We start from the raw sequence: 24,700 nt of genomic DNA, 5'->3' as shown, positions 1-24,700 counted from the left end.
CTTGGATTTTTGTGCTCATTTTTTAAAAGGCTGTTCCAGATATGATCCTACAGGAGCGGTGGTAGACTTTTTTGTTTATTATTATTATTATACCACCTACAAAATAAAATAATTTAATACATGCTGACCCACCAGGCATAATGACTGCTGTTTGTCTCCCCATGTGATCAATTTTGGAACTACTAACCTCGTTAATAGTAGTAGGGGTCGATGTGATCAATTTTGGAACTGCTAAATTCATTAATAGTAGTAGGGGTCGATGTGATCGATTTTGGAACTGCTAAATTAATTAATAGTAGTAGGGGTCGATGTGATCGGTTTTGGAACTGCTAACCTCGTTATTAATAGTTGGGGTCGATGTGATCGATTTTGGAACTACTAACCTCATTAATAGTAGTAGGGGTCGAAATTGGATGAAATTACTGCAGGATCTCTGGCAAGTTACAAATTAAGCCCGAATCAAAACTTGCTGGACAAGACACGATTATGTTATATTTATAAAATACTAGTAAAAAAAAATCAACATATGATGCCAATAATATAAGTATAATGTAACTATGTTTTTACAAGCATTCCGAGTAGTTCTTAAGCAATGCATGTCCCCTACCAGGCCCTAAAAATTGTCTTGTCACCTAAGTTCAGTGGTCAAAACTGAAAAATGGGTAAATCGCCATAAGTTTAAATTTGGTCTGTAACAGTACATGATAAAGCTATTTACCAAATTTCATCTCATTATTTTTTGGCAGTGCAGAAAAAAAATGGGAAAAACTAATTTTCATATACGTATCCTAAATCGCATAACTTAAAAAAAATGGTGTAAATTGCCGTAAAAGTCCAACTTTATCTGTAATGGAACGTTATAACGCTATATACAAAATTTCAACTCAATATGTTGAGGCATTGCACAAAAAAAGTAAAACAAAATTTCTTATCTTCTGTTTATGAGCCATAACTAAAAAATTGGTAAATTGCAATGAAAGTCAACTAAATATGTAACTGATCAAGCTACACACAAAATGTTAGCTCGGTATCTTCAGGCATTGTAAAAAAAAAAAAAATATATATATATATACTCTTCAAAAAAAGAAACGCAAAAGGGTACAAATGGGTTATAACTCCGATTTTATGTTTCCTACCGGTTCATGCTTTGTGAATATAAGGTCATTGCATGTCCCAAACACATTCCCACGGTTACATTCGATAAAACGCAGCTACTGTACAATAAAGTTCCAAAATGTGAATATTCGCAAAAACGCAGCCACGTGCAAACCATGTCACCACTGCACGTGCGTTGTCTGCACATGCAACATGAACACCGACAGTATAAAAGTGCAGGGTGTTCGCTTGCCTGGCCTCTGTATCTGGCCGACAGTTGACAATCCAGGACATGCCACGTTTCAGTGAACCGCAGAGAAACAATGCCATCGGCCGACTAGACGCAGGCGAATCCAGAACGGCCGTTGCCAGGGCATTCCATGTGTCCCCAAGCACCATCTCCAGACTGTGGGACCGTTACCAGCAACATGGATCAACACGTGACCTCACTAGATCCGGTCGACCACGGGTCACTACCCCCGGGCAGGACCGCTACATCCGGGTACGCCACCTTCGGGAACGATTGACTACTGCCACATCCACAGCCGCAGCAATACCAGGTTTGCGCAGGATATCCGACCAGACCGTACGGAACCGCCTACGTGAGGTAGGAATTCGTGCCAGACGTCCAGTTCGAGGTGTCATCTTAACACCACAACACCGTCGACTCCGACTGCAGTGGTGCCAGATTCATCGACAATGGCCTCAACTGCGATGGAGACAGGTGTGGTTCAGTGACGAGTCCCGATTTCTGCTCCGACGTCATGATGGAAGATGTCGCGTGTATAGGCGTCGTGGTGAACGTTATGCGGCAAACTGCGTGCAGGAAGTGGACAGATTCGGGGGGGTAGTGTCATGGTGTGGGCAGCCATCTCACACACTGGCAGAACTGACCTGGTCCACGTGCAGGGCAACCTGAATGCACAGGGCTACATTGACCAGATCCTCCGGCCACACATCGTTCCAGTTATGGCCAACGCCAACGCAGTGTTCCAACATGACAACGCCAGGCCTCACACAGCACGTCTCACAACGGCTTTCCTACAGAACAACATTAATGTCCTTCCTTGGCCATCGATATCACCGGATTTGAACCCAATTGAACATCTATGGGACGAGTTGGACCGACGCCTCCGACAGCGACAACCACAGCCTCAGACCCTGCCCGAGCTGGCAGCAGCCTTGCAGACCGAGTGGGCCACCATCCCCCGGGACGTCATCCGTACTCTGGTTGCTTCAATGGGCAGGCGGTGTCAGGCAGTTGTCAACACACGCGGAGGCCACACCCGGTATTGACTCCAGATGACCTTGACCTTGGTGGTGTGTCCTATCACTTACTCACAATGGACTAGAGTGAATTGTGAACAATCCTGCAACATTTGGTAATTATCGGACTCACCATTCAATAATTAAATCAATTCTCCAAATGTTACGACAATGTGGTTTTGCGTTTCTTCTTTTGAAGAGTATATATATTATATGTGTGTATATATATATACACACACACACTATGTTGGACAGACATAACCACTGAGATGAAACCATTAGCCCCCCTCCCGTTGGACTGGTAAGGACTAATAAAACAGGAGACATGAAATTATACAATATTTTGATGTGAATATACGTTTGACTTGTGAATATAAAAGTAAAGTAATCGCCGGTCTGATTGTCCCAACAGGATCCAAAATCTCCACCCTGAGGTGGAAAAAAAAGTTGGGCCAGCAGTATTTCGAACCCTGGTCTTGGTGGTGTAATGGTTAAGCTGGGTTTACATACAACTCTCATAAACAACCATTAATCCACTGTCCAAAACCGACACTGTGCCCATGGCAGCTTGCTTGGACCTTAATTGGCTATAAAATGTTAACAAAAAAAATAAAAAAGTGTGTGTGTGGGGGGGGGGGGGGGGGGGGGCAAGCATTATAGAAACTAAAAGAAAATTTTATTCTTGACTGTTTAAGGAGTTTTAGACTTAACTACTCCGTTGCCCCCCCCCCCCCCACCCCGCCCCCAAACAAAAAATCCTAGCTACGGCCCTGTATCCAACGCAAAATCGTAATTAAAGGATTACTTAAGAGAGACTTTTGGACTGGTATGCATATTTCACCATATTTAATGCCACAATATTGCTTAATATCGACAAGTATATTGGTACATTTAATTAATAAAACTGTTAAATGTGACGGCTATTGTATTTTACGGGCGCAGCCATTTTGTTCTATCCCAGGGAGCCGGTGGTTACGTAGTACTTAACACGTCACGTCGGGAATTAGTTTTAGAATTGAAGAAACGAACGTAATGGAAGGAAATGTTTTATTTAACGACGCACTCAACACATTTTATTTTACTGTTATATGGCGTCAGACATATGGTTAAGGACCACACAGAGACTGAGATAGAAAACCCGCTGTTGCCACTTCATGGGCTACTATTTTCGATTAGCAGCAAGGGATCTTTTATATGCATCATCCCACAGATAGGATAACACATACCACGGCATTTGATATACCAGTTGTAGTGCACTGGCTGGAACGAGAAATAGCCCAATGGGCCCACCGACGGGAATCGATCCCAGACCGACCGCGCATCAAGCGAGTACCGGATTTTTGCGGGATAATGAAGGTCCTTGACAGGTGGGCGGGATAAGTTTGCATTTTTGGGGGTGTATTCTGTAATACGGTATATATTGTTTGACCAAAAATAGGGGGTACAGGCCCTATCTAAATAATAATAATAATAATAATAATAATAAATTAAGACAAACCAGTATATCATTTTTAAATCTTAAAAATTATATAAAACTGTTAGTAATACATTTAGGAATTCAAATAAGAAAATTCTAGATACGGGATAGGTTATAATTTTATTATGTGTAGGTCTACGGGACATACCCCAGTGGTAAAACGCTCACTGATGCGCGGTCGGTCTAGGATCGATCCCCGTCGGAGACCCATTGGACTACATCTCGTTCCAGCCAGTGCATCATGATTGGTATACAAAAGGCCGTGATATGTGCTATCCTATCTACTATTTAGTACAATTGAAAAAAAAAGGGGGTTTCCCCTTTAAGACTATGTGAGAATTAACAAATGTTTGACATTCAATAGCCGATGAATATTAAATCAATATGCTCTAGTGGTGTCATTAAACAAAAACAAACTTTTTGTTAATACAAAAGTTTGTTTTGTTTATCGACACCACTAAAGCACACTGATTTGTTAATCATCGGCTATTGGATGTCAATTATATGGTCATTTTGACACCGTCATAGAGAGGAAACCCGCTACATTTTTTCCATTAGTAGCAAGGATCTTTTATATGCATCATCCCACAGACAGGATAGCACATACTATGGCCTTTGATATACCAGTCGTTGTGCACTGGCTGGAACGAGAAACAACCTAATGGGCCCACCGACGGGTATCGATCCTAGATCAACTGCGCATCAGGCGTGCACTTTACCATTGGGCTACGAAACCTTTAGAATGCGACCAGTATATTTTGAAAAGGTGGAGTGAGACACTAAATTTGCAACTATAATTAAGTAATAATGCAAATATTTATTATAGTTAATATCCTAAAAGCAATACAACATTCACGACTTGATTAAAACTAATTAAACGTTTGGTAGTAACTGTTAGAAGACAAATCTCACGTGCATGAGATCTTTAGTGGCGGCTGTTTCAAAATGGCTGCTGGTGATAGGAAAATCGTCACTAATGTCAACAAATGCATAACAACCCATAAATTACAAACACGAAATGAAAATTGTTATTAACTGTAAGTTAATTGAACAACCAATAAACTCAGTTTCGAAGGATGGCCTGCTATTTTATGTAACTGAGTTGTATTTCTGTTAGCATTTTGTCCAATGAATGTTTCCTTTCTTCACAGGTCCAGACTTGTATTTGAGCCTTTGTGTTACAGTAGTAGACCAATAACCGTTAGTGTCAAAGTATCGACGCTGACCTATTATATCGGACACATAAGAACACCCATATTTCAGAATATTTATAACAAAACGAGTTAAATGTAGGTGATTTTATTCCTTTATAAATTGCTTATTTCTTCAAATCCAGTTACCAAGTTAACCAAGAATTAAACAAGGTAAAGTAACTCCCAAGTTTTTGGATTTTGTGTTATTATTGTACAGGAAGTAGTCCTCACTCCTAATAATAGACATGGAATAGACATACCAAGTCTAATGTGAAGCTACTGATTGCATTATCAATAGAATCCACAGGAGTATTACTTCATAACTATTGATCAAATTGTAGAATAGTCGGTACCTGGAAACAGCTGTGTACATTTACAATCAATTCTGTTATAAAACTGGGGGCATTAAAGCAATTTGCTTTGGCTAAAATATACAGCAGTATTATTGGTGTATGATACAACGTAAAGTTTAATTACAGAATTAATTGTACAAAAGTGTATATATGTTTTATGGGTAATATTACATGTAGTTTTATCAGAGATACCTATCAGGTATTGGTTGACTGTTAATTATTTAGTAATTTCTGATTGTAGAGCCAACATACATCACTGCTGCCTTTTCGTTACTTGCCACGGTCTGGATATGTGCAACTGAGTTATGGGTACCTTGTTCGAATGTCTGCGTGAAGCCCGACTGGAAAAATACTACCCTGCTTTCCGAGCTAATGGCATCATCCGGTCAGAAATGTTGTCAAGACTTACTCTGGATGACTGTATGGCGCTGGGCATTACTTCTCTTGACGACAAGAGACGTGTGATCGAACTGATAAACATCATCAAATCGGTGCACTCTGCCAGCCGATCCCATGTATCTGCGACCAGCAGACTGAGATCTGACAACCCTTCTACGTCAAGTGCTGCTCGACGAAATGTTGAACCGAGACAACGCAATACAAGTCCATCACAACACACGCAATCTTCGGGAGGAAGTTCTCGTCCCCTTGAAGTGACAAGAGATGTGGTTGTTAATGACAGGACTCCACATTTTTCAGCCACATCTTACATTGATCTGCTTCAGTTACTGAGTGAAAGTAGTGACAGTGCCTCGTCGGATGATTCTGTTCATTCAGGCTACAAACCGACCCGAAAGAACACAAACCGATCTAACATAAGCATGCCACCTGTTCGTGTCAAAAGGGCAGCTGTGCAAAGGATAAAACATGACAGGGGCTATAACTATGGCGTTCCGCAAGCTACGTCCAAAGGGAAGTCTAACTGTGGTACTGCAAAGTCCAGCAGTGATGATAGAATTAGAGTCTGTGTTCGAAAACGACCTTTGACACGTAAAGAGGTCAAGGGTCATGACCCGGACATTGTCGAGGCAGATGATGCAACAGTTGTGATTGTTAATGAACCAAAACAAGCAGTGGATCTTACAGCATTTACTCTTCAGGTTCGTAGTCAGTGTTGCGTTTTTTGTCTTGTCTCTCCAAAGTTAGAAGGCAAGATATTAGGTGATACTTTGGAAGCAATTGTCAACTTCGTTTTTGTTGAATTCTTTGCATTTGGCCCTGTTTCTCACAAACTTTAATCCAACATCAATGAAATATACATAAAATCATTGAACATGCATAAATTATACATATACATATATATTTTAGTATGTTTGTGAAACCTCTTTAAAATGGACACCCATGTGACTAATTAAGAACCCTAGTTTTAAGGGATATCTGATTTAGAGAGATTCATTTCTGTACCGATATTTAAAAAGGGACTTTGAATTTTTTGTTATAGAAGGTTCAGTTTAGAGGGGGGTTTCACTGTATGGTTCTGTTTGGAATCATTTGGAACTTTATCATCTATCATTGGTTATGGTAAATTTACAACTAGTCGACATTTGATTACACAGTCAGTATATCAATTGATCATCAGAACATCATTAGGATACTGATGGAAAGAAATAATGGACCACACAAATAGAAAAGACAAATAAAAAGTTTATAAAAAAAAGTTTGTTTTGTTTAACGACACAACTAGAGCACATTGATTATCATTAGCTACTGGATGTCCAACATTTGGTAACTCTGGCATAGAGTCTTAGAGAGAAAACCCTCTACATTTTTTCATTAGCAGCAAGGGATCTTTTATATGCACTTTCCGACAAACATTAAGGCACATACCACAGCCTTTGACCAGTTGTGGTGCACTGGTTGGAATGAGAGAGAAAAACCAATCACTTTAATGGAGTCACATAGGTGGTTTGATCCTGCAAACCAAGCTCTTCAGGTGAATGCTCAACAAACTGAGCTATTGGTGACTGCATCTAAAACCCTCAATCCATAGAGAGAAAAAAAGAAGCTTTCTTTAACGATGCACTCAACACATTTTATTTACGGTTATATGACGTCAGACATGGGTTAAGCACCAGACAGATATTGAGAGACGAAATCCGCTGTCACCACTTCATGAGCTACTCTTTTTGATTAGCAGCAAGGGATCTTTTATATGCACCATCCCACATACAGGATAGTACATACCACGGTCTTTGTTACACCAGTTGTGGAGCACTGGCTGGAACGAGAAATAGCCCAATGGGTCCACCAACTGGGATCGATCAAGTGAACACTTTACCACTGGGCTACGTTTCACCCCTCATAGTGTCCGTAGTTAACTGTCGGTCAATTCTGTTGCTGTCAGTTTGACTCTACTGACATTCAATCCAACAATACAACTTTGTATGAAAGAAGACATTACTACGCTACCAGTACTTGTGAATTAAATTTCGCCTACAATTTCTATGCGTAACCTTATTTTCCCATCAGTATACCATAGGCCTACTATTTATTTTAAAATTTTATACTTTCCATTTTGGGGATAAAATCTTTAAAGAATACTACACTACATTTCCGAATATGTTTTTATTTCTAATTGTTTTATATTTGTTTTTAGCATGAATTTGTGTTTGACGAGGTTTTTGGTGAGACATGTACTAACGAGGATGTATATCTCAGGGCTGCACGACCTCTTATCAACTGTCTTTTTAATGGGTAAGGTTTCATTGTTTAATGGGTATATTTTTTGTATGCATTTAATGGGTAAATGTTCAGTGTTCAAATGGACAACTTCTTTTTTCTGTTTTGTGAGTAGATGTTCTGATTATTTCATTTCAACTTCTTTCCGTGCTTATATCGAATTAAGGTTCAAGCACGCTATCCTGGGCACACACCTCAGCTATCTGGGCTGTCTGTCCAGGACAGTGGGTTAGTTGTTAGCTGTTAAGTGTCCAAGAAGAGGGTGTAGTGGTCTTACACTTACCCATTGAGTCGTTAAAACTCGCTCTGGGTGAGAGCCGGTACCAGGCTGTGAACCCTGTACCTACCAGCCTTATGACCAATGGCTTAGCCATGACACCACCGAGGCTGGTTGATGTTCTGTTTAATGGTCAAGTTTTCATTGTTTATTAAAAATAGTACTTAATTGGTATTTTTGTAAATTTTCAGTGTCTGCTTGTATATAATGAGAGGTAGTTTTTCTTGTTTAATTACACCTGTTGTTAAACACAGTTTCAAGGAATTTATTCTACTACTAATTGTAACTAAATAATTTAAAACTGTTAATCTTTAAATTGTGTTTTTTGCTCAGTGCATATTAATTATTTTCAGATCGAATGCTACTTGTTTTGCTTATGGCCAGACTGGTGCTGGTAAGACTTACACTATGATGGGTTCAGCCGAAATCCCAGGTTTGTACCTGTTGGCTGCACGAGATATCTTCTCCATTATGCTGTCGGGACAATATGGCACTGAGCTCTGTTTGTGGGTCAGTTTCTTCGAAATCTACTGCGGACAGCTCTTTGATCTACTCAATAGACGACAAAGGTTAGTCACATACTCATACACATACACACAAACATATATGTGCAGAAACCTGCACAGTCAGACAGACATAGCTGTGTATAATATAATCATTAGATCATTTTCTCTCTCTCTCTCTCTCTCTCTCTCTCTCTCTCTCTCTCTCTCTCTCTCTCTCTCTCTCTCTCTCTCTCTCTCTCTCCCTCCCTCCCTCCCTCCCTCCCTCCCTCCCTCCCTCCCTCCCTCCCTCCCCCACTCCCACTCCCTCTCCCTCTAATTGATATTGATATCTGAATACTTGAAAGCTTGGTATGTTCTCTTCAGCCAGCAACATAATTGTCATATTCCAGTTTTCAATGTTTTGGTATATAATTGAATTACGGCGACATACTCATATTGACAAAAATTATAAAAATGTACTGTTCATTTCAATCTGACGAGTGTGAAAACAGTGCACGTTACACTCAACAAACGGTGCACGTAAAATAGATGGGTATATTTATTTCCGCTGTTTACAAAAATCAACAGTTTTCATAGCTCATTCTCTCTTCTCTCTCTCTCTCTCCCCCTCTCTCTCTCTCTCTCTCTCTCTCTCTCTCTCTCTCTCTCCCTCTCTCTCTCTCTCTCTCTCTCTCTCTCTCTCTCTCTCTCTCTCTCTCTCTCTCTCTCTCTCTCTCTCTCTCTCTCTCTCTCTCTCTCTCAGCTATGTTTTATATGCACATTCCCACAGAGTACATATCATATTCATTGATAAACATTAGCTTGTAAAATACAAATATTACAGGTGTTAATCCGAAAACACAATTATGTCTGATGTTAATTGACTTGCATTATTTTGATGTTTTGTTATTCACTGTATGCTTCAGACTGCATGCACGGGAGGATGGGTCTCAGAGAGTGTGTATAGCTGGACTCATGGAAACAAAAGCAAAGGATGTGGCAGGATTAATTGAGGTAACTGGTTTGTATGTATAGCACAGTACTGGGTGTTGATTTATGAGTTATTAGTATACTGGCAGCAGGGCTGCACAATTAAAAATTGTGTAACCCGGTTTACACAATTTTTTTTTGGTGTAACCCGGTTTACACAAATAATTTTTTTGTGTAACCTTTTTTTGTAATAAAGAAACAGTGTTATTATTTCAGTAGTTTACTTGTTCCAGAATTGATTCTTTGTGGAAGGTAGAAGCTTATTCTTTATTTACTCTCAGCCATAACATAAAATTCTATCTTACTTGTCTTTTCTTTCATCATACCCTTCCACCCCATGTGATCAAATGTGAAAGAAGAGCCACTGACACTGATCTAAGATGTGTTCATACATGCTTTTATTAAATCAATTTTGATGGTTTAGGTTCTAGACTATGGGAATTCGGTGAGGAGCAAGGGAGCAACAGGAGTTAACCCGGATTCTTCACGGTCTCACGCCATACTTCAGATGGAGATCAGAGACACTTCAGACAGGAAACTGGGCAGGTTAGAATCTGAACATTGTGTCTGTACATACATTCATACGTACAGCCGTTCCTTCAGCCAGCCATCCATTTATTCATTCTTCTCCATTAATTATTCGCCCACACAACTAAAATCCATCAGTTCTTCCATCGGTCATTCAGTCCATCCATCCATTCATCCATCCATCCATCAATTAATCCATCCACCCACCCTTTCCTTATCCATCCATCCATCCATCCATTTAAATTTAATAACAGCCAGTGACAATTTATTATCATTTGGCCAACCTGGTTATCCTGTATTGATTTCTTGTATGTAGGATTTCCTTCATCGACCTGGCGGGCAGTGAGCGAGCGGCGGATGTGACAGACACTGACCGGCAGACAAGAATGGAAGGAGCCGAGATCAACCAGAGTCTTCTGGCTGTGAGTTTGTTAACTTTTACACTATAGGATTAATTTTCACAAAAGTCTCGTTGAGGGGTTACAAGTTTATAATTTTTTACTCTCATAAAACTTTCTTGAATACATAAAGTAATGTTCATATTTGAAATTATAAAATTGAAAGATTAATTCGAAGAGATTTGTCACTGATTTAACCTTTTAGTAGATTTTAATAGAGATCACGGTCATTTTGCTTTAATGATTTTCTGTGAGAAAATCATGACAATTTTGAGTTGACGAAGTGGTTTATAGCAAGTATTTTAGCTTGACAACAATTGCGGAATGTCACAGTTATTTTGAGCACAGCCAATTTAAGAATAAATTTGATCATTTAACACTGTGTTAATAACACACAGACCGAGTGTTATTTTGAATTGATATTACATATACTTTAGTTTCAGACATAAATGTTTAAAAATCAGTAGTGCACTTTTCATCCCCATCATTTTAGGATTAACAGAGACATTACTGAGTTGTCCTTCTAATACTACATTCCAAGAAAGGGCTTCACAATTTAATGGAACTTGATCCAAAAAGACATAAAATAAATCTAATAATAATTAAGTTTTGGATTTTTTAAAGTCTCAGATTTAATTTTTTATTACTGTTAAAACCTGTAAAGATTCATTATATCTACATTTTTGTTCATTTTGTCATTCAGCTGAAGGAGTGCATTCGTTCTATCGATCAAGAAAGTCGACACAAGCCTTTCCGACAGAGTAAGCTTACTCACATCCTCAAGGACTCGTTTATTGGGAATTCACGAATGTGTATGATAGCCAACATATCTCCTACATACGTGGCTTGTGAGAACACACTTAATACTCTACGTTATGCTGATCGGTAAGTATTGGTTCAGCATTAAATAAATTTGTGTTTCTGGGAAGGTGTTGATAAACATTACATGGTTCTAACGGTCTTGAAAAGTGCTTGAATTTAGGAGTTTGAAATGAAAAGTGCTTGAAAAGTGCAAAAGTCCTTGAAAAGTACTTGAATTTCATGTCTGTGCGACTAGCGCATCATTTTAACCAGAAATTACGGAACTATCTCGAAAGAAATTTAGCATTTTTACTTCCGTGTTCGCACTTTCATTTAAGCACTCGTGACGTTCCTCGACCCGAATGTACTCGGCCCATTCTGGGACAAATGCTATGTTCCGAATGCCTCAGCCGAGATTTACCAATTATTGACGAGCGTAACAGCCTCGTTTTGAGAACTGCAAACAATAGTCAGGCGAGACGACACGGAATCACTTAGATTTTGAAGTTTTTGCAAGCACATGTTCAAATTTAAACATGCCTAGGGGAAAGTGTGTTTTTAACAAAACGTGGTGTCAAAAATATGCATGGATCAGAGAGAGTAAGGACGTGTCAAAGGCCGTGTGTTCCTGTTGTCGCAAGTATATTAACATTGGCGCCATGGGCGAGAGCACACTCAAATCGAAACGAAAACAGCAAAAAAAAAAAGCAGATACTGCAAGCTTCAGCATAGCTCAGTTATTCAAGTTAAAACATTGTTCGAAAAGGCTGGTTAAGGGTTTGTATTTATGGTCCTTGAAAACATAAAGTAGGTCCTTGAAAAGTCCTTGAAAAGTGCTTGAATTTTATGGGTCCTTGCCTGTATGAACCATGCATTAGGTAGGGTCAGCTTTTTTTCCCTTCACTTTCTTAACCCCTATGGGTCTATATAAAATGTTATGTATGTATTTATGAAAATAGTCAAATTATTAATGGAAAGCAATATAAATGTTGAGAGAATGCAATGCTAATTCTTAGTTAATGCCTCTCAACATATGGATGGACTAGATGGTAAATATTGTTAGTGGGGAGGAAGACACCGGGGTTGGGGGGTGGTGGGTATTTTACCAGTTATCTGTGGCAGTAGTTAATCATGAAACTATTCACCATTACAAGTGAATAACAAATGTCATTGGGGAAATAACAGACTTACTTTAACTTAAATATAATACCCAATTTTTGTCTCACAAAAATCACAGAAGCAGGTGTAAACAAAAAGGACTGGAGGCATTAAGTAGTGGAGAATGTATGAGTGGCTGTAGACAAATAAATCATAAGCCCTTTAGGGGTAAGTTAAGTATTTTTCATGAATCTACACTTCCGAGTGCATTCTCCAACTGCTAAAATAACTTCTATTTTATCTTTTTAATAAAATTTGGCTTACAATAGCAAATATTTACAAAATTAATAACTCAAAATGATAGGATCCTTTCAGACCTAACCTGAACGATATGGTCAGGAAATCCTAAGCAGTGGATGGCTGGCATTAAACGTGGTGCACGTGCTTGACATGCAATCTCCGATGTAGTTTCTGACAATCTTCACAGTGTTTTACAGGTGTTGATTCTTGAAAAATAATCTACACCTAAAACATGGAATTTATATGAAAATCTATCCTTTTGATTCAGCTTTTTCTGTGAATTTATTATAAACTAAACTTAATTTGTGTTTCGTGAGAAACAGTTTAAATCTGGACAGTTGTCCTCAGATGCTGCAGAATTAGATGTTATTTTAATTAATGAATTAATTAATTTATTTATTTATTTATTGTTTTTTTTTAACAGAGTTAAAGAACTGAAGCGACATACTTCATCAAAGGGTCCGACAACAAGACAAGCAATGAACCTTCTGATGAACATCCCTATCACAGCACCCTCGATTTTCCACCCGTCCAGTGTCCCATCCACCTCCACACCCATGAGACCTTCTGCCAGGTCCAACACGACCAGACAACACACCTTCGAAGACAGCCTTCTGGAACAGTCCACTTCACCAGTCAGGGGACACAACGTCCGGAGGAAGACCGCTCGATCTCAGCCGCAGCAAACCACTTTTCATGTGTCACCTCCACGAACAGTAACTCCTGCAAGGACAAAGTCGGCATCTTCTTCTTCTCATTCAGTTCCACAAGACGTTTCTGTGCCAGTACGGAAGACTCCAGTCAGCAAGGCTAACATTACTGCTGCTCCTGTGACAGCTCATCAGGTGTCATCTCCAAGCGGTTCTGACCGAACAGATTCCGAGTCGTGTAATCTGACACTGCCTAAGAATGCTCCCAATCCAGTGGAGAGCGCACCAGTCACTGCTGTCAGTGCTCCATCAACTGATTCAGAGTTTGACTTTCCAACCTCAGACTTCAACGAAGCTGAGGGTCTAAACGATCTCAACAAGAGTGATCCACCTCGGACAACTGCCCAGACCACCATGTCTACACCGGTAGGTCAAGGTTACACAAATGCAGCCGTACCTCGTTCTGACCTTTCAGGAATGGTTGTTACAGAACCATCACAAAGAATTCAACAAGGAATTCATGGTGCAAGCATTCAGGATGGACTAGTCTTGAAGCCATTTGAAAGTGATTGCAGCAGAACTGGCTCTAATAACCAGAAGGAAGTAGTCCCGGCGATGAAGAAACCTAAGAGAAGTAACTCACCGGGCAGAAGACTTCCTTCTCTGCATCTTGTTCAGGCGGGCGTGGCTGGTATTCCTGCCGAGTCAGTCCCTTCACAAGTGAGCTCCACACCGTATGCGATTCCTCAAACTGAAGCAACACCTCTCGCGGGCAGTGTTGATGATGACATGTTGTTTGATGCTCCACCTCCCTCCAGAGCACCAGGGTTGGGTGGGACCATCGCAACCACACTGGAAGAGAGGAATCACTTGGGCATCATCCCAGCAGCTCTTCCAGCCTCCAGCAGTGACCTGACACAGTTCACTCAGAGGCCAAGGGTCGCACCTCCCACAGACATGGAAGGGATCTTGTTGACTCCTCGGCAAGCTGAGGTAATTGTTCCTAATGTGGCAGGAGATGCTGCTGCTACTACTGCTTCTTCTTCTTCTGCTGTTGCCACTGAGATCTCAGCATCACTAGCCGTGTCACAGTATGGAGGAATATACACATCGGCACATTCTAGTCATGCCAGGCCAACTGTAGAGTTTTATTTGTCGCCCAGCACTGTTCTCACTGAGAGTCTGCCAATGGTGGATATTCTGCCCGAGTTGCCTGCAGAGCTGGTTACCCCGAGTCCTGTGGAGGACAGACGGGGAACAGAGTCTAAAACACCGTCACCAATTCATCAGTCTCTGTCCAAAGATGGCCGACCTTGCAGGCAGAGACACACATCGGCTTCCTCACCAGCAGAGTCCAGTGACGACTCCTTTGAGGCTGTCAGGACCTCAGTGTCTGATTCAGGACAGGGTCCTTACAAAGTGAGCACTCAGGTGAACAGAGTTGACCTGCACAAGGGAAAGAGTGACCCCATCTTGGCACTGCACATGCAGAAGAAGAAACACACTCTTCCAGATCCACAGGAATTCCTGAAGTATCTCTCCAGAGGGGCAACACCCAAGTCTGGATCATCGCCAAGCATTTCTAGTCCAATGTCTGGCATCCTTACTAAACCTGACAGCCAGTCAGAGATGGGCTCTCATTTGTCTCCAAATAAAACAGAACCTTTTGAACCACTAGCACACGATCAGGAAAAGGAGAAACCTGTGGACTATAATGTCCCGCCTGGACTACACACTGGTGCACCTGATAGAAATACTCAGTACTATGGTAATCGACAGTTTAGCGGTGGTGACACAGTGATGGCTGATATATCCGAGACTCGCAGTGTTCCTCATACTCAGTCTGTGTCTCACGTGAAGACAAAGAGTGGCATGACAGTTGCTGCTATGATAGACCGGAGTCAGGCCGATGCACGTCGGTTTGCCCGCAGTCCGACAATGTCAGATCAGTCTCGCAGACACTCTCAGGCAAACAATAACAGTGTTTTCGTACAAAAGGACAAACCAAATATCCTTGTTGTGCCAAATGAAATGGGTAACGTAAAGGATGCTGCATTGGCAGTAGATTCTGAAATGGCATTAAAGAACGTTCATGTCACTGTGAGTAGTTATGTTGTACGCAACAATAATTCCCCGTACGGAGGGAAGTCGACAAACGCGGCCATAGTGACAGAGAAACTTGCCACGGGCTCTGTGTTTTCTCCCATCCATCCACAGCCGCTGACGTCTGCCGTCGTCTCGAAGACTGTGGCGAGCAGTCTGGATGTGATACAGCCCAAACCTGTGCATACCACAGCCAGCTTGTCACTGACAGGGAGACAAGAGAGGACTGTGCGTAAAGCATCTCTAGAGGAAAAACCCGACTACAGGTGAGATCTGATATAAGTCAACAATTAATCATAAGTGGAGTGTTAATTATTTGTGTATTATAATATTAATGGCCATTCTGTTTGTAGTCAAAAATATTTAATTTTTAAGGTGAAATTACTGATGCACAAATGTAGTTCGTGAAGTTATGAATGTTTGTAGACTAAAAGCAGTGCTATTTATTTAATATTTTATTTAATATAACCACCCCCCTAGCCTTCGCTGTGATTTGATTGTATGTGTATTCATGTGTATTTATTAATAAATGATATTGGTACAACTTCCTGTTAACTTAAAAACTAAACTAGTTTCAGCTCATTCCATTACTGAGCTGTCTTCAGTTGTAACCTAACCCATAGCTATGTATACTGTTTTTGAGTTTTAACTGTATATTTATATACTTTTTTTGTTTTAAATTTCACTTTGTTGATCTAAATTTCACACTCAGTGCTCACACTTTCACTGCTGTTTTTAAGATACAATTGTTTAATTATAAAGTTGAAACAAATCAAGTACATTATTATTGTATTTTTATTTACTACTGCACCATACATTGTATGTTGTCCATTGATTTATTTACCAGACTTTCATCCAGTGTTGGTTGTTCTTTCGTCATGACAATTTATATCTACATGTATTTCTGTCTGCTGAAAATGTGTCCAGTTTGGGAAGATAGAACATTCTCATTTAGACCTACCAGTATTTAAAAAATATATATATTTAATACACCAGTCCCATAATTCTGATTTTGGCACGTTCCACTACATGTATATTTAAACTAGTATTTGGTAAATGAGATGTGTTTTTTAATCTTGATTCTCTAGATCTGAACTGATTTCTGCTCATGAGGATCAACTAGCAACAGTTACCTCCCTTTGTAAGCAGGAGATGAAGCTACTTCTAGGAGCAAAGGCTGGGAATAGGGTAATGCGTCTTTACAGTGATTTTGAAAAATAAAGAGTTGTTTTCAATTTAAGTACCTGTATATGTGTTGATATAAATGTGTTTTATGTCTGCCTGGACATGCTTCACCGTCATCTGCAAGACAATACAATACTCCAGAATGTTTAATCTGGGGCTTAAGACACTAATTCTAACCCTTATTTACGAACTGAACACTTAATATTTCTATGAAAGAATTTACACTGCAGACAGAATTTTTATGCTCAGAATGTTATCGTGTATGTCATTGACATTTGTGTGTTTGTAAGACACAAGAAGAGGGAGGGAGGGAGGGGGAGAGCGAGAGATGAAGAGAAAGAAGGGGAGAGAAAGAAGAGAGAGAAAAAGGTGGAGGGAGGTGTGAGAAAGAGTGAAATAAAGAGAGAGAGAGAAAGAAGAAAGAAAACATTTGTGGAAAGAGGTAGATGCACAGACACAGGTGTAAAACTAAATGTACAGTGAAATCTCTCAAGACCGGACCTCTGTTAACCAGGATTCCCTCAAAACCAGATGTTTTACAGGGTTTCCCTTTTTAAAAACCAGGACAAAACTTAACCTCTTTAAACTGGATCCCTCTAAAAACCAAACATTTGTCTTGGTCCCAAGGGTGTCCGGTTTAGAGGTGTTTCACTGTATATTACAGTTCTGCATTTTAATTTATCTTATTAATTAGCTTTAATGTACAGTGTTTAGACTTTGTTACATACATACAGACATCATTATCTCAGCTTCTGTTATCCCATCATCTGAGGAAATCTCATGGTCTAAAAATGGTCCCATGGCATACGTTTTCACCAAAAACTCTTTGTCTTGACCTACCACTATCTCAAGCTGTTTGGTTTGGTCTCTTGAAAACAACGTTCGACTGTGTATGTGTTTTTCTGGTTTTGAATTCGACAAGTGTATTTTTTGCTAGCATTGTATAAATCCGGTTACAGTCAAGGAATACAGAAACCAGAAAACTGTATATTTATGTGTGGTTTTGTGTTTGTTATGTACCCTAAAATGGAATTTTCTGTACAAATACATGTACTTGCAAAATTAATATAATAAATAGAGGATTCGTCACAAATGTTTTCTGGTATGGAAAACGTCAAATGAGTCTACATTAATCAGTACCGGTATTTGTCAAGGCTCTGCCAAGACGAATACTGATTAACTAGATGAGGTTGATATTTTACATATTAAAAAACATGAGTAGCAAATTCTGTTTACCCTATAATACTTTTAAAATAACAGTTTTATTCGATATTTAGTAAATTACAGTACTAAATTTGCTTCCAACAATAATATGAAGTCATCACAAATAGCACAAGTTTTTAACTAAATCTTATGAAAACGTTTCGCTCAGGTATACAGGTCTTGTAGGCATGTAAACAAATGACCCATTGACAGTAACACATTATTATCTAGAGACCTTGTAAATTTGCATATACTTTTAAATTTACATCCCATTATTATCCAGTGTTAATACACTAAATTATCTCATGGGTTTATGATATGGATGTTATGGGTAAGTTATAGGATAAATGATGTAATCAACTTTGTTTACATATTGTTATGGGCATCCCAACAACCTAGTGCTATGAATAGTAGTGATATATCCGGAAACATAGTTCAGAGAGTAGAATTGATATATGGAAAAGTGTATTTGATGAATTTATTTATATATATCCGTTGTAAGATTTAATGTAATAAAGTAGAATGTTACAATGACTAAATGTTAATATTGTTTATTTGTTTATTATTAGAGTTTTGAAGAATACTTGAAAAGGGTGAACGACCTTTTAAGTCAGAAATTGCTTGTGATGCAGCGGTTACAAACACAAATCACATCATACTGTGAAGAAAAGGGAATACCAGCTTTTTCTGCCAACATTAGCCAATCATCTTCGGGTAGAACCAGTATCAGCCAATCAGCATCCAGATCCTCCAGTATTGACCAATTAACATCTAGGTCTGTTAATGTCAGCCATTCAGCATTAAGTCAACGAGCTCAAAGATAGTGTTAACTTTGTTGTTTGACATAAATTGCAGATTGAAGTGACATGTCTACTAATATTTATATAATATGGATGTAAAACAACAAAAATACATTGTAATTCAGATGATAATTTTTACTAGTTCCCATGTTTTTAATTTGTTTGGATAATTTATTGTCATGAAATACATGATAGTGTTGAGTGACAAGATTGTAATATTGTTTTGTGTTTTAAACTCGTAATAATTAATTTAGCAGCGCTCCATTGTTGTTTTACAATTGATCATGGGGTGGGGGAAAGGGAATTGTTTTGTATATCCCCACCATCCACCAAATATAATTTTATTTAAACCATGACAGATGTGGCAGATCCACCAGGGTTGCAATAATTATTACAATATCTTCCAAGCCCTTCCTCATGTTAACATTTCTGGACCACCAGGGGCCCCATTACACAAAACATCGTAAGTTTACGTCTGTGACAAGCAGTTATACTAGCCATATGTTTACATGTGTTTGGCATCTATTTCACACAGAAACTTACATTATTACAGAAGATTGAAAATTTTAAGGACAAAAGAAATTGAAATATGTGTACTTAAAGCTATATTACTTTTACTATTAGTAGTAATAAGAATTGTGGGTTAGTCATAACTTTATGTTTATGTTCAAAACTAGGCGTACGACGTTTTGTGAAATTGGGCCCAGACCTTAATACAGTGCAAATCATAAACCCCTGCATTTAAGAAAATGTCTGGCAAAAACCATGTCATGAAAAAAAAAATCGAATATAGTCCACAGCTTAAAAAAAAAAAAAGTGTCCTGGATAATTAAAAACATGACGGCAATCTCCATGGCATATCCGATTGGCATGGGCAATTGCAGGGGTTGGATCATTGAAAACAGAAGTTTAAATACTTGTTTCCATTATTAGGTTCTTTTTTTTTTTCGTTTTGTTAATGTGGTCATGTAAATCCTTTTTCCTTCTCAGTATTATTTTATTATACTAAGCAAAAAACGTGGCATACTAAAACTCTTGGTCACTTTTTTGCTGAATTCACTTTGTACAAATATCATTAATTGGAACAGAACAAAATATGTTTTAAACATTTCATTTTATCAAATTAGAATTTGCTATTTTTTAAACGAGGTTTTTGCAATTGATTCTTGATACTGCTTGATCGTCTTGTAATTAATTTGGTTGTCTTCTGATCGTCCTGTAATTAATTTGGTTGTCTTCGTGTCACTGATGCATCCTGTTGATATGAGCCAGGTTTTAAGGAAATTGCAGGACAGCGTATGATTAAATTTCATTATTCATTCTATGACAGCTAAACAAGTGGGTGTGTGATTTCAGCGGTTTTTTCTGTCCATCTGTAAGGACATGTGTTGTTCATTGATTTTCTCTTGGTGCAGTTTGATACATTACATTACTCCTACAACTCGTGCTTGTTTAGATACTGCAAAGGGATTTCTGTTTAACAACACACACCCTGGTGCTCTTTTAATCAACACTGTAACTTGTGTTAGGTTATCACTCTTAAGAAAATTTTAAAATCAGCAGATTGTAACAATGGGGTGGGTGGGGGTTACTAATCTTTTTTTTCAGTTATAATTTTTTCAATATATTTTCATGTTTCTTTTTGTGTGCAATAATTTATTTCAATGTGATTTCTGTTTAACTTATTAAAGTCCCAGTGTAAGTTGCTGGCCTTTCGTGTTTGGATATTGACCTGCTTTACCAGAGTTAAGTCCCTTTATTAAAAAGATACTGTATATTTTTAATTACTTGAAAGCATTTTGTTTTGCATATTCACTTGTAATGTATCTGTATACAAAGATTGATGGATGAATTTATATTTAGTGTAGGAGTGTATGGAGTAGGGGAAGATTGCTTTTAATTATATTTTGAAGTTAGTTATTAGGGCATTGTGTAAATAATAAACATCACACTATTATTATTGGATGCACCATTCTGGGTAACCTCCATTATTTTCATCAGGTCAGTTTCATCTTTAATTTGTTTCCTTGTGTTGAGACTAAATCATTATGTCTGCAAGTTGGAAGTTTGGGCTATTATGTTTAAAAAAAACCGTCATGTTAGAAAAGATTAATTGTTGATCTTTTTATAGTATAATGTAATTTAATTATAAGTTCATGTACTTGATTTCAGTTTGTATGTAAGTTTTATGTTTACTGATGTTTTCAGCAACAGGAATGAGACGTATTGTTTTGTCCTTGTTACTCATCTGACACAAGGGTGTGACAGCAGCAACTTACACTCACTCACTCACTCTCTCTCTCTCTCTCTCTCTCTCTCTCTCTCTCTCTCTCTCTCTCTCTCTCTCTCTCTCTCTCTCTCTCTCTCTCTCTCTCTCTCTCTCTGATATCCGATATCTGATTGATATCTGAATACTTAAAGGTGTGATAGTACAGGTAAATGACCTGCTGAATAAAATATTACCTGAAAACTTAAAAATATAATTTATCAGACACAAATCCTCTATTCAGCCAGCAACAATAATTGTCATATTCCAGTTTTCAATGTCTTGGTATATAATTGAATTAAGGCTACATATACACATATTGACATGATAAAAATATACTGTTCATTAATGTTTTAGCCAATATTGGTCCTTTGAGATTGTGGTTAGTAGAAAAGAAGCATACACCATGTACTTTACAAGTCACAAAATCACCTATAGTACTGTATATTAAAAGATAATTTCCTCTGTCATAGATTGAAAAGAAATGACGTGTTCTACAGTAGTGTTATTTAGTATCCCAATTATCATATATAATCCAGTATTAGAATGAATGTTTAACAACACCCAAGCATGAAAAATCTAGTATTTGACAAAAACAAATCTTGTAAATTGAGATATTATGCCAATAAATGCACAACACTAAACTACTAACATAACTGCTAAAGAATAAACGCCAATAGATGAATGTGTATATACAAATTCATATTTATTTTACTGTAATAATTTAAAATAATATAGCAATATAAGTTATTGTAAAACGAAATTGTTTAATATTTTGGAGGTATCCATTTGTAAACTACTCATGTGATCTGTCAGGGATATAGCTCTGGATGAGCAAAACATCTTTGAAAAAAGGCAAAACAACAGTTATTTTTGCCAAATTAAAATAAATTACGCCAATTGTTCCTAAAATATCGCAATGGGCAAATTTGGTGAGTGGCAGAGCTAGCCCTGGATCTTAATGGGAAGATACCATGAAGATAAACTTGAATAAAGTATCTGCAGAAAGATGGAAATTTAATTTTTACGATATGTATTTGACTATGGCTGTTTTCCCCACTTACATGTATATGAACTTCAAGGTGACAATATTGATGCTACATGGATGTACAGATAGGTTAGCACAGGTATTAGTTTTTGTACCATAAACAAGGCTCCGAGCCTTATTTCAGTATTTCCATATACTTTTTATGTAAATCATTGCATTAATATTTATCACATTAGCACTGTCCGCAAGTCTACATTGTTCTTGTTAAATAAGTGTACATTTTGTCTTTCAAGTATTAACCATGTTTTCATGTCAGATTTGTTTTAAGTCGTACATGTACGTACTAAGTTTAAAATACTGGGACCTAATTCACAGAGGTCTCTTAGGCTCTGGTAGACAACAAAGTATCCTCTTTGCAAGTCTTTTACCATTGCACTGCGAGATCACTAAGTTGCGAGAGTTTAGTGAATTAGGCCCCTGATTTTATTCTTTTATACAATGTTCCTTGTGAAGTATACACAAATTCACATGTATAATGTCAGGCCATGCACTCCATTACTGTAATTGTATGAGCAGAGGTAGCTCCGTAAAGTTTCATCTGAAACTTGCATCATAGGAATTATTTTCACTTGTCACACTGCCTTAAATCATGAAAGAAATGGGTATCAAATCAACATTGCACTTAAAGTTCAGAAGTGACAACTCGACACTACTGGGCCCATGCTTATAAAAAAAATTTTTAGAGTCCAGACTCAAATGATGTCACACGCATGCAATTTGTATGGCGTTGCCATGACGTTACTGTCTCAGACTCTGTTAGAGTCTCGACTTATAAAACCTTTTTAGAGTCCAGACTCAAATGACATCACATGCATGCAGTTAGTATGGCGTTGCCATGACGTTACTGTCTCAGACTCGGTTAGTCTCGAGTCTAGACTCTACAATTTTTATAAGCACCAGACCTGGACACTTCGAACAAAAACCAGTAGAATGAGTTAACGAGCAAGATTATTTGATTTTAATCAAACTGATCTCAAGTGAGACAAATTTTGAATCCATGTTGTTATCGTTAACAAATGATGTTTCTCACTGTGGAATATGTGATGTATGACAGCTGTATAAGATTAATACATATAGGGTCAGTCAGAACACATGTACACTAGGTGCTGACAATGCACGGAGGACTTGCACAATTTTTCAACAATTTTGATATTCGAATGTTTAATCACTTTATAAAAGTCACTGCTGTTTTTTTCTCTCTGTTGATGTTATTCAAAATGTAGAAATTTCTTTGCCAAAACTTTTATTTTTCATTGTTATAATGACTTAAATGCAAGCCAAGCTTATTTTAAGCGAGTTTTTCCATTCCATTCCAGGCCTTGTAAATGTAATGAAGAATGTACTAAGGCTCAATGCAAGAATTTTGAATCTAAAGTCATAGAATTCAAATGTACGCACAGTATGTGTTTTGTATGTTAACAGAATCTATATCTATAAAAGTAAAATACACAGTATTTTTATGTCTATATCAAAGAAAACTTGGTTGAGCTATAGTTGATATTTGCAACTTTTATTTTTGTAAAAATAGGCACCGTGTTTTTAGTCGAGACTCAAGATTTTAACATTGCCGTGATAATTATAGTCCTCATTGGCCTCCTCGAACATTGTTTTTTGTAAATAATTTCAGTTTGGTTTGACGTAAGAAGAAAAGTTTAAAAGTGTTTTGGATATAACAAGAAATCACTATTTTTGTGTGCAATTTTTAGAAAACAATCTGCTCAGAAATAAATAAAATTGTAGAAAATACCACAGCAAGAAAACAATATTACTGCTGGGAAGGACTTCAGACTTTAATAATACCTCAAGACTTAGTGTTGTCATGGCAATGCCATACAAACTGCAGATTTGGGTCTTAGACTTTATGTTTTATAAGTACAGGCCCAAGACCTGGAATTTTCCTATGGCTGTTATTTTGTTCATCAAGAACTGTGATCTTCCACAAATCTGTGATAAAACATTACATAGCAGCTTTCACTGAACAAATGTGGTTTTTACTGACCACAATTATGTCAACATTGTTTACTGACCATGTACAAAACTGGAACAGAAAGTGATAATATTTGTTATTTATGTTTTGTCAAAAGTAGAATGTAGACTACTGCATGAAAATAAAAAATACAGTTTTCTGTTGCCTTAGAGTTTTTTTTTTCTTCAAAAGATCATCATCATTAAAGGGAGGGTGAACTCAAACAAGAGCCTTATATGTTGGAAAGATGCATACCCGGACCATTAACACATACTGACACTTTAACAAATGAAAAATGCTTAATTTTAGAGTTAATAAAAAAACATCATTATTCCTGCTAACTGGAGGCAGCCATTTTGTTTAGTTTTTGTGACGTCCGGTGCTATAGCTTGGGGCGAAGTGACATCAGCTCCGTCCATCTCCATATGCAGTGTGTAAACAAACTCTCTAATTTATGACAAGGTGCTTTGCTTTCATCAACCTGACTTGTAAAAAAACATAAATGACTTGATAGTATAATAAACTATTTAACTAAATAT

The 24,700-nt window shown here is 37.9% G+C and overlaps 1 protein-coding gene across 2 annotated transcripts; it reads left to right on the top strand.

The window, feature by feature from the left end:
- Positions 1-4,775: 4,775 nt before the first annotated feature.
- Positions 4,776-22,976, top strand: LOC121384701. Of its 2 annotated transcripts, none has more exons than XM_041515195.1 (11): positions 4,776-4,875; positions 5,626-6,484; positions 7,981-8,078; positions 8,694-8,909; positions 9,752-9,839; positions 10,240-10,361; positions 10,660-10,765; positions 11,445-11,626; positions 13,365-15,959; positions 16,782-16,881; positions 18,651-22,976. In XM_041515195.1, exons 2-11 carry the CDS (start codon positions 5,690-5,692, stop codon positions 18,903-18,905), a joined length of 4,557 nt encoding a protein of 1,518 aa, XP_041371129.1. In that variant the 5' UTR covers positions 4,776-4,875; positions 5,626-5,689; the 3' UTR covers positions 18,906-22,976. The 2 variants fall into 2 exon arrangements, with proteins under 2 accessions (XP_041371129.1, XP_041371138.1); XM_041515204.1 differs by having other exon boundaries at positions 4,797-5,202.
- Positions 22,977-24,700: the final 1,724 nt, after the last annotated feature.

Source organism: Gigantopelta aegis, chromosome 2, assembly GCF_016097555.1.
Source record: "Gigantopelta aegis isolate Gae_Host chromosome 2, Gae_host_genome, whole genome shotgun sequence".
NCBI lineage: Eukaryota > Metazoa > Mollusca > Gastropoda > Neomphalida > Peltospiridae > Gigantopelta > Gigantopelta aegis.
Note: the sequence above shows the minus strand (reverse complement) of the source record. Positions and strands in the feature narration are given on the sequence as shown.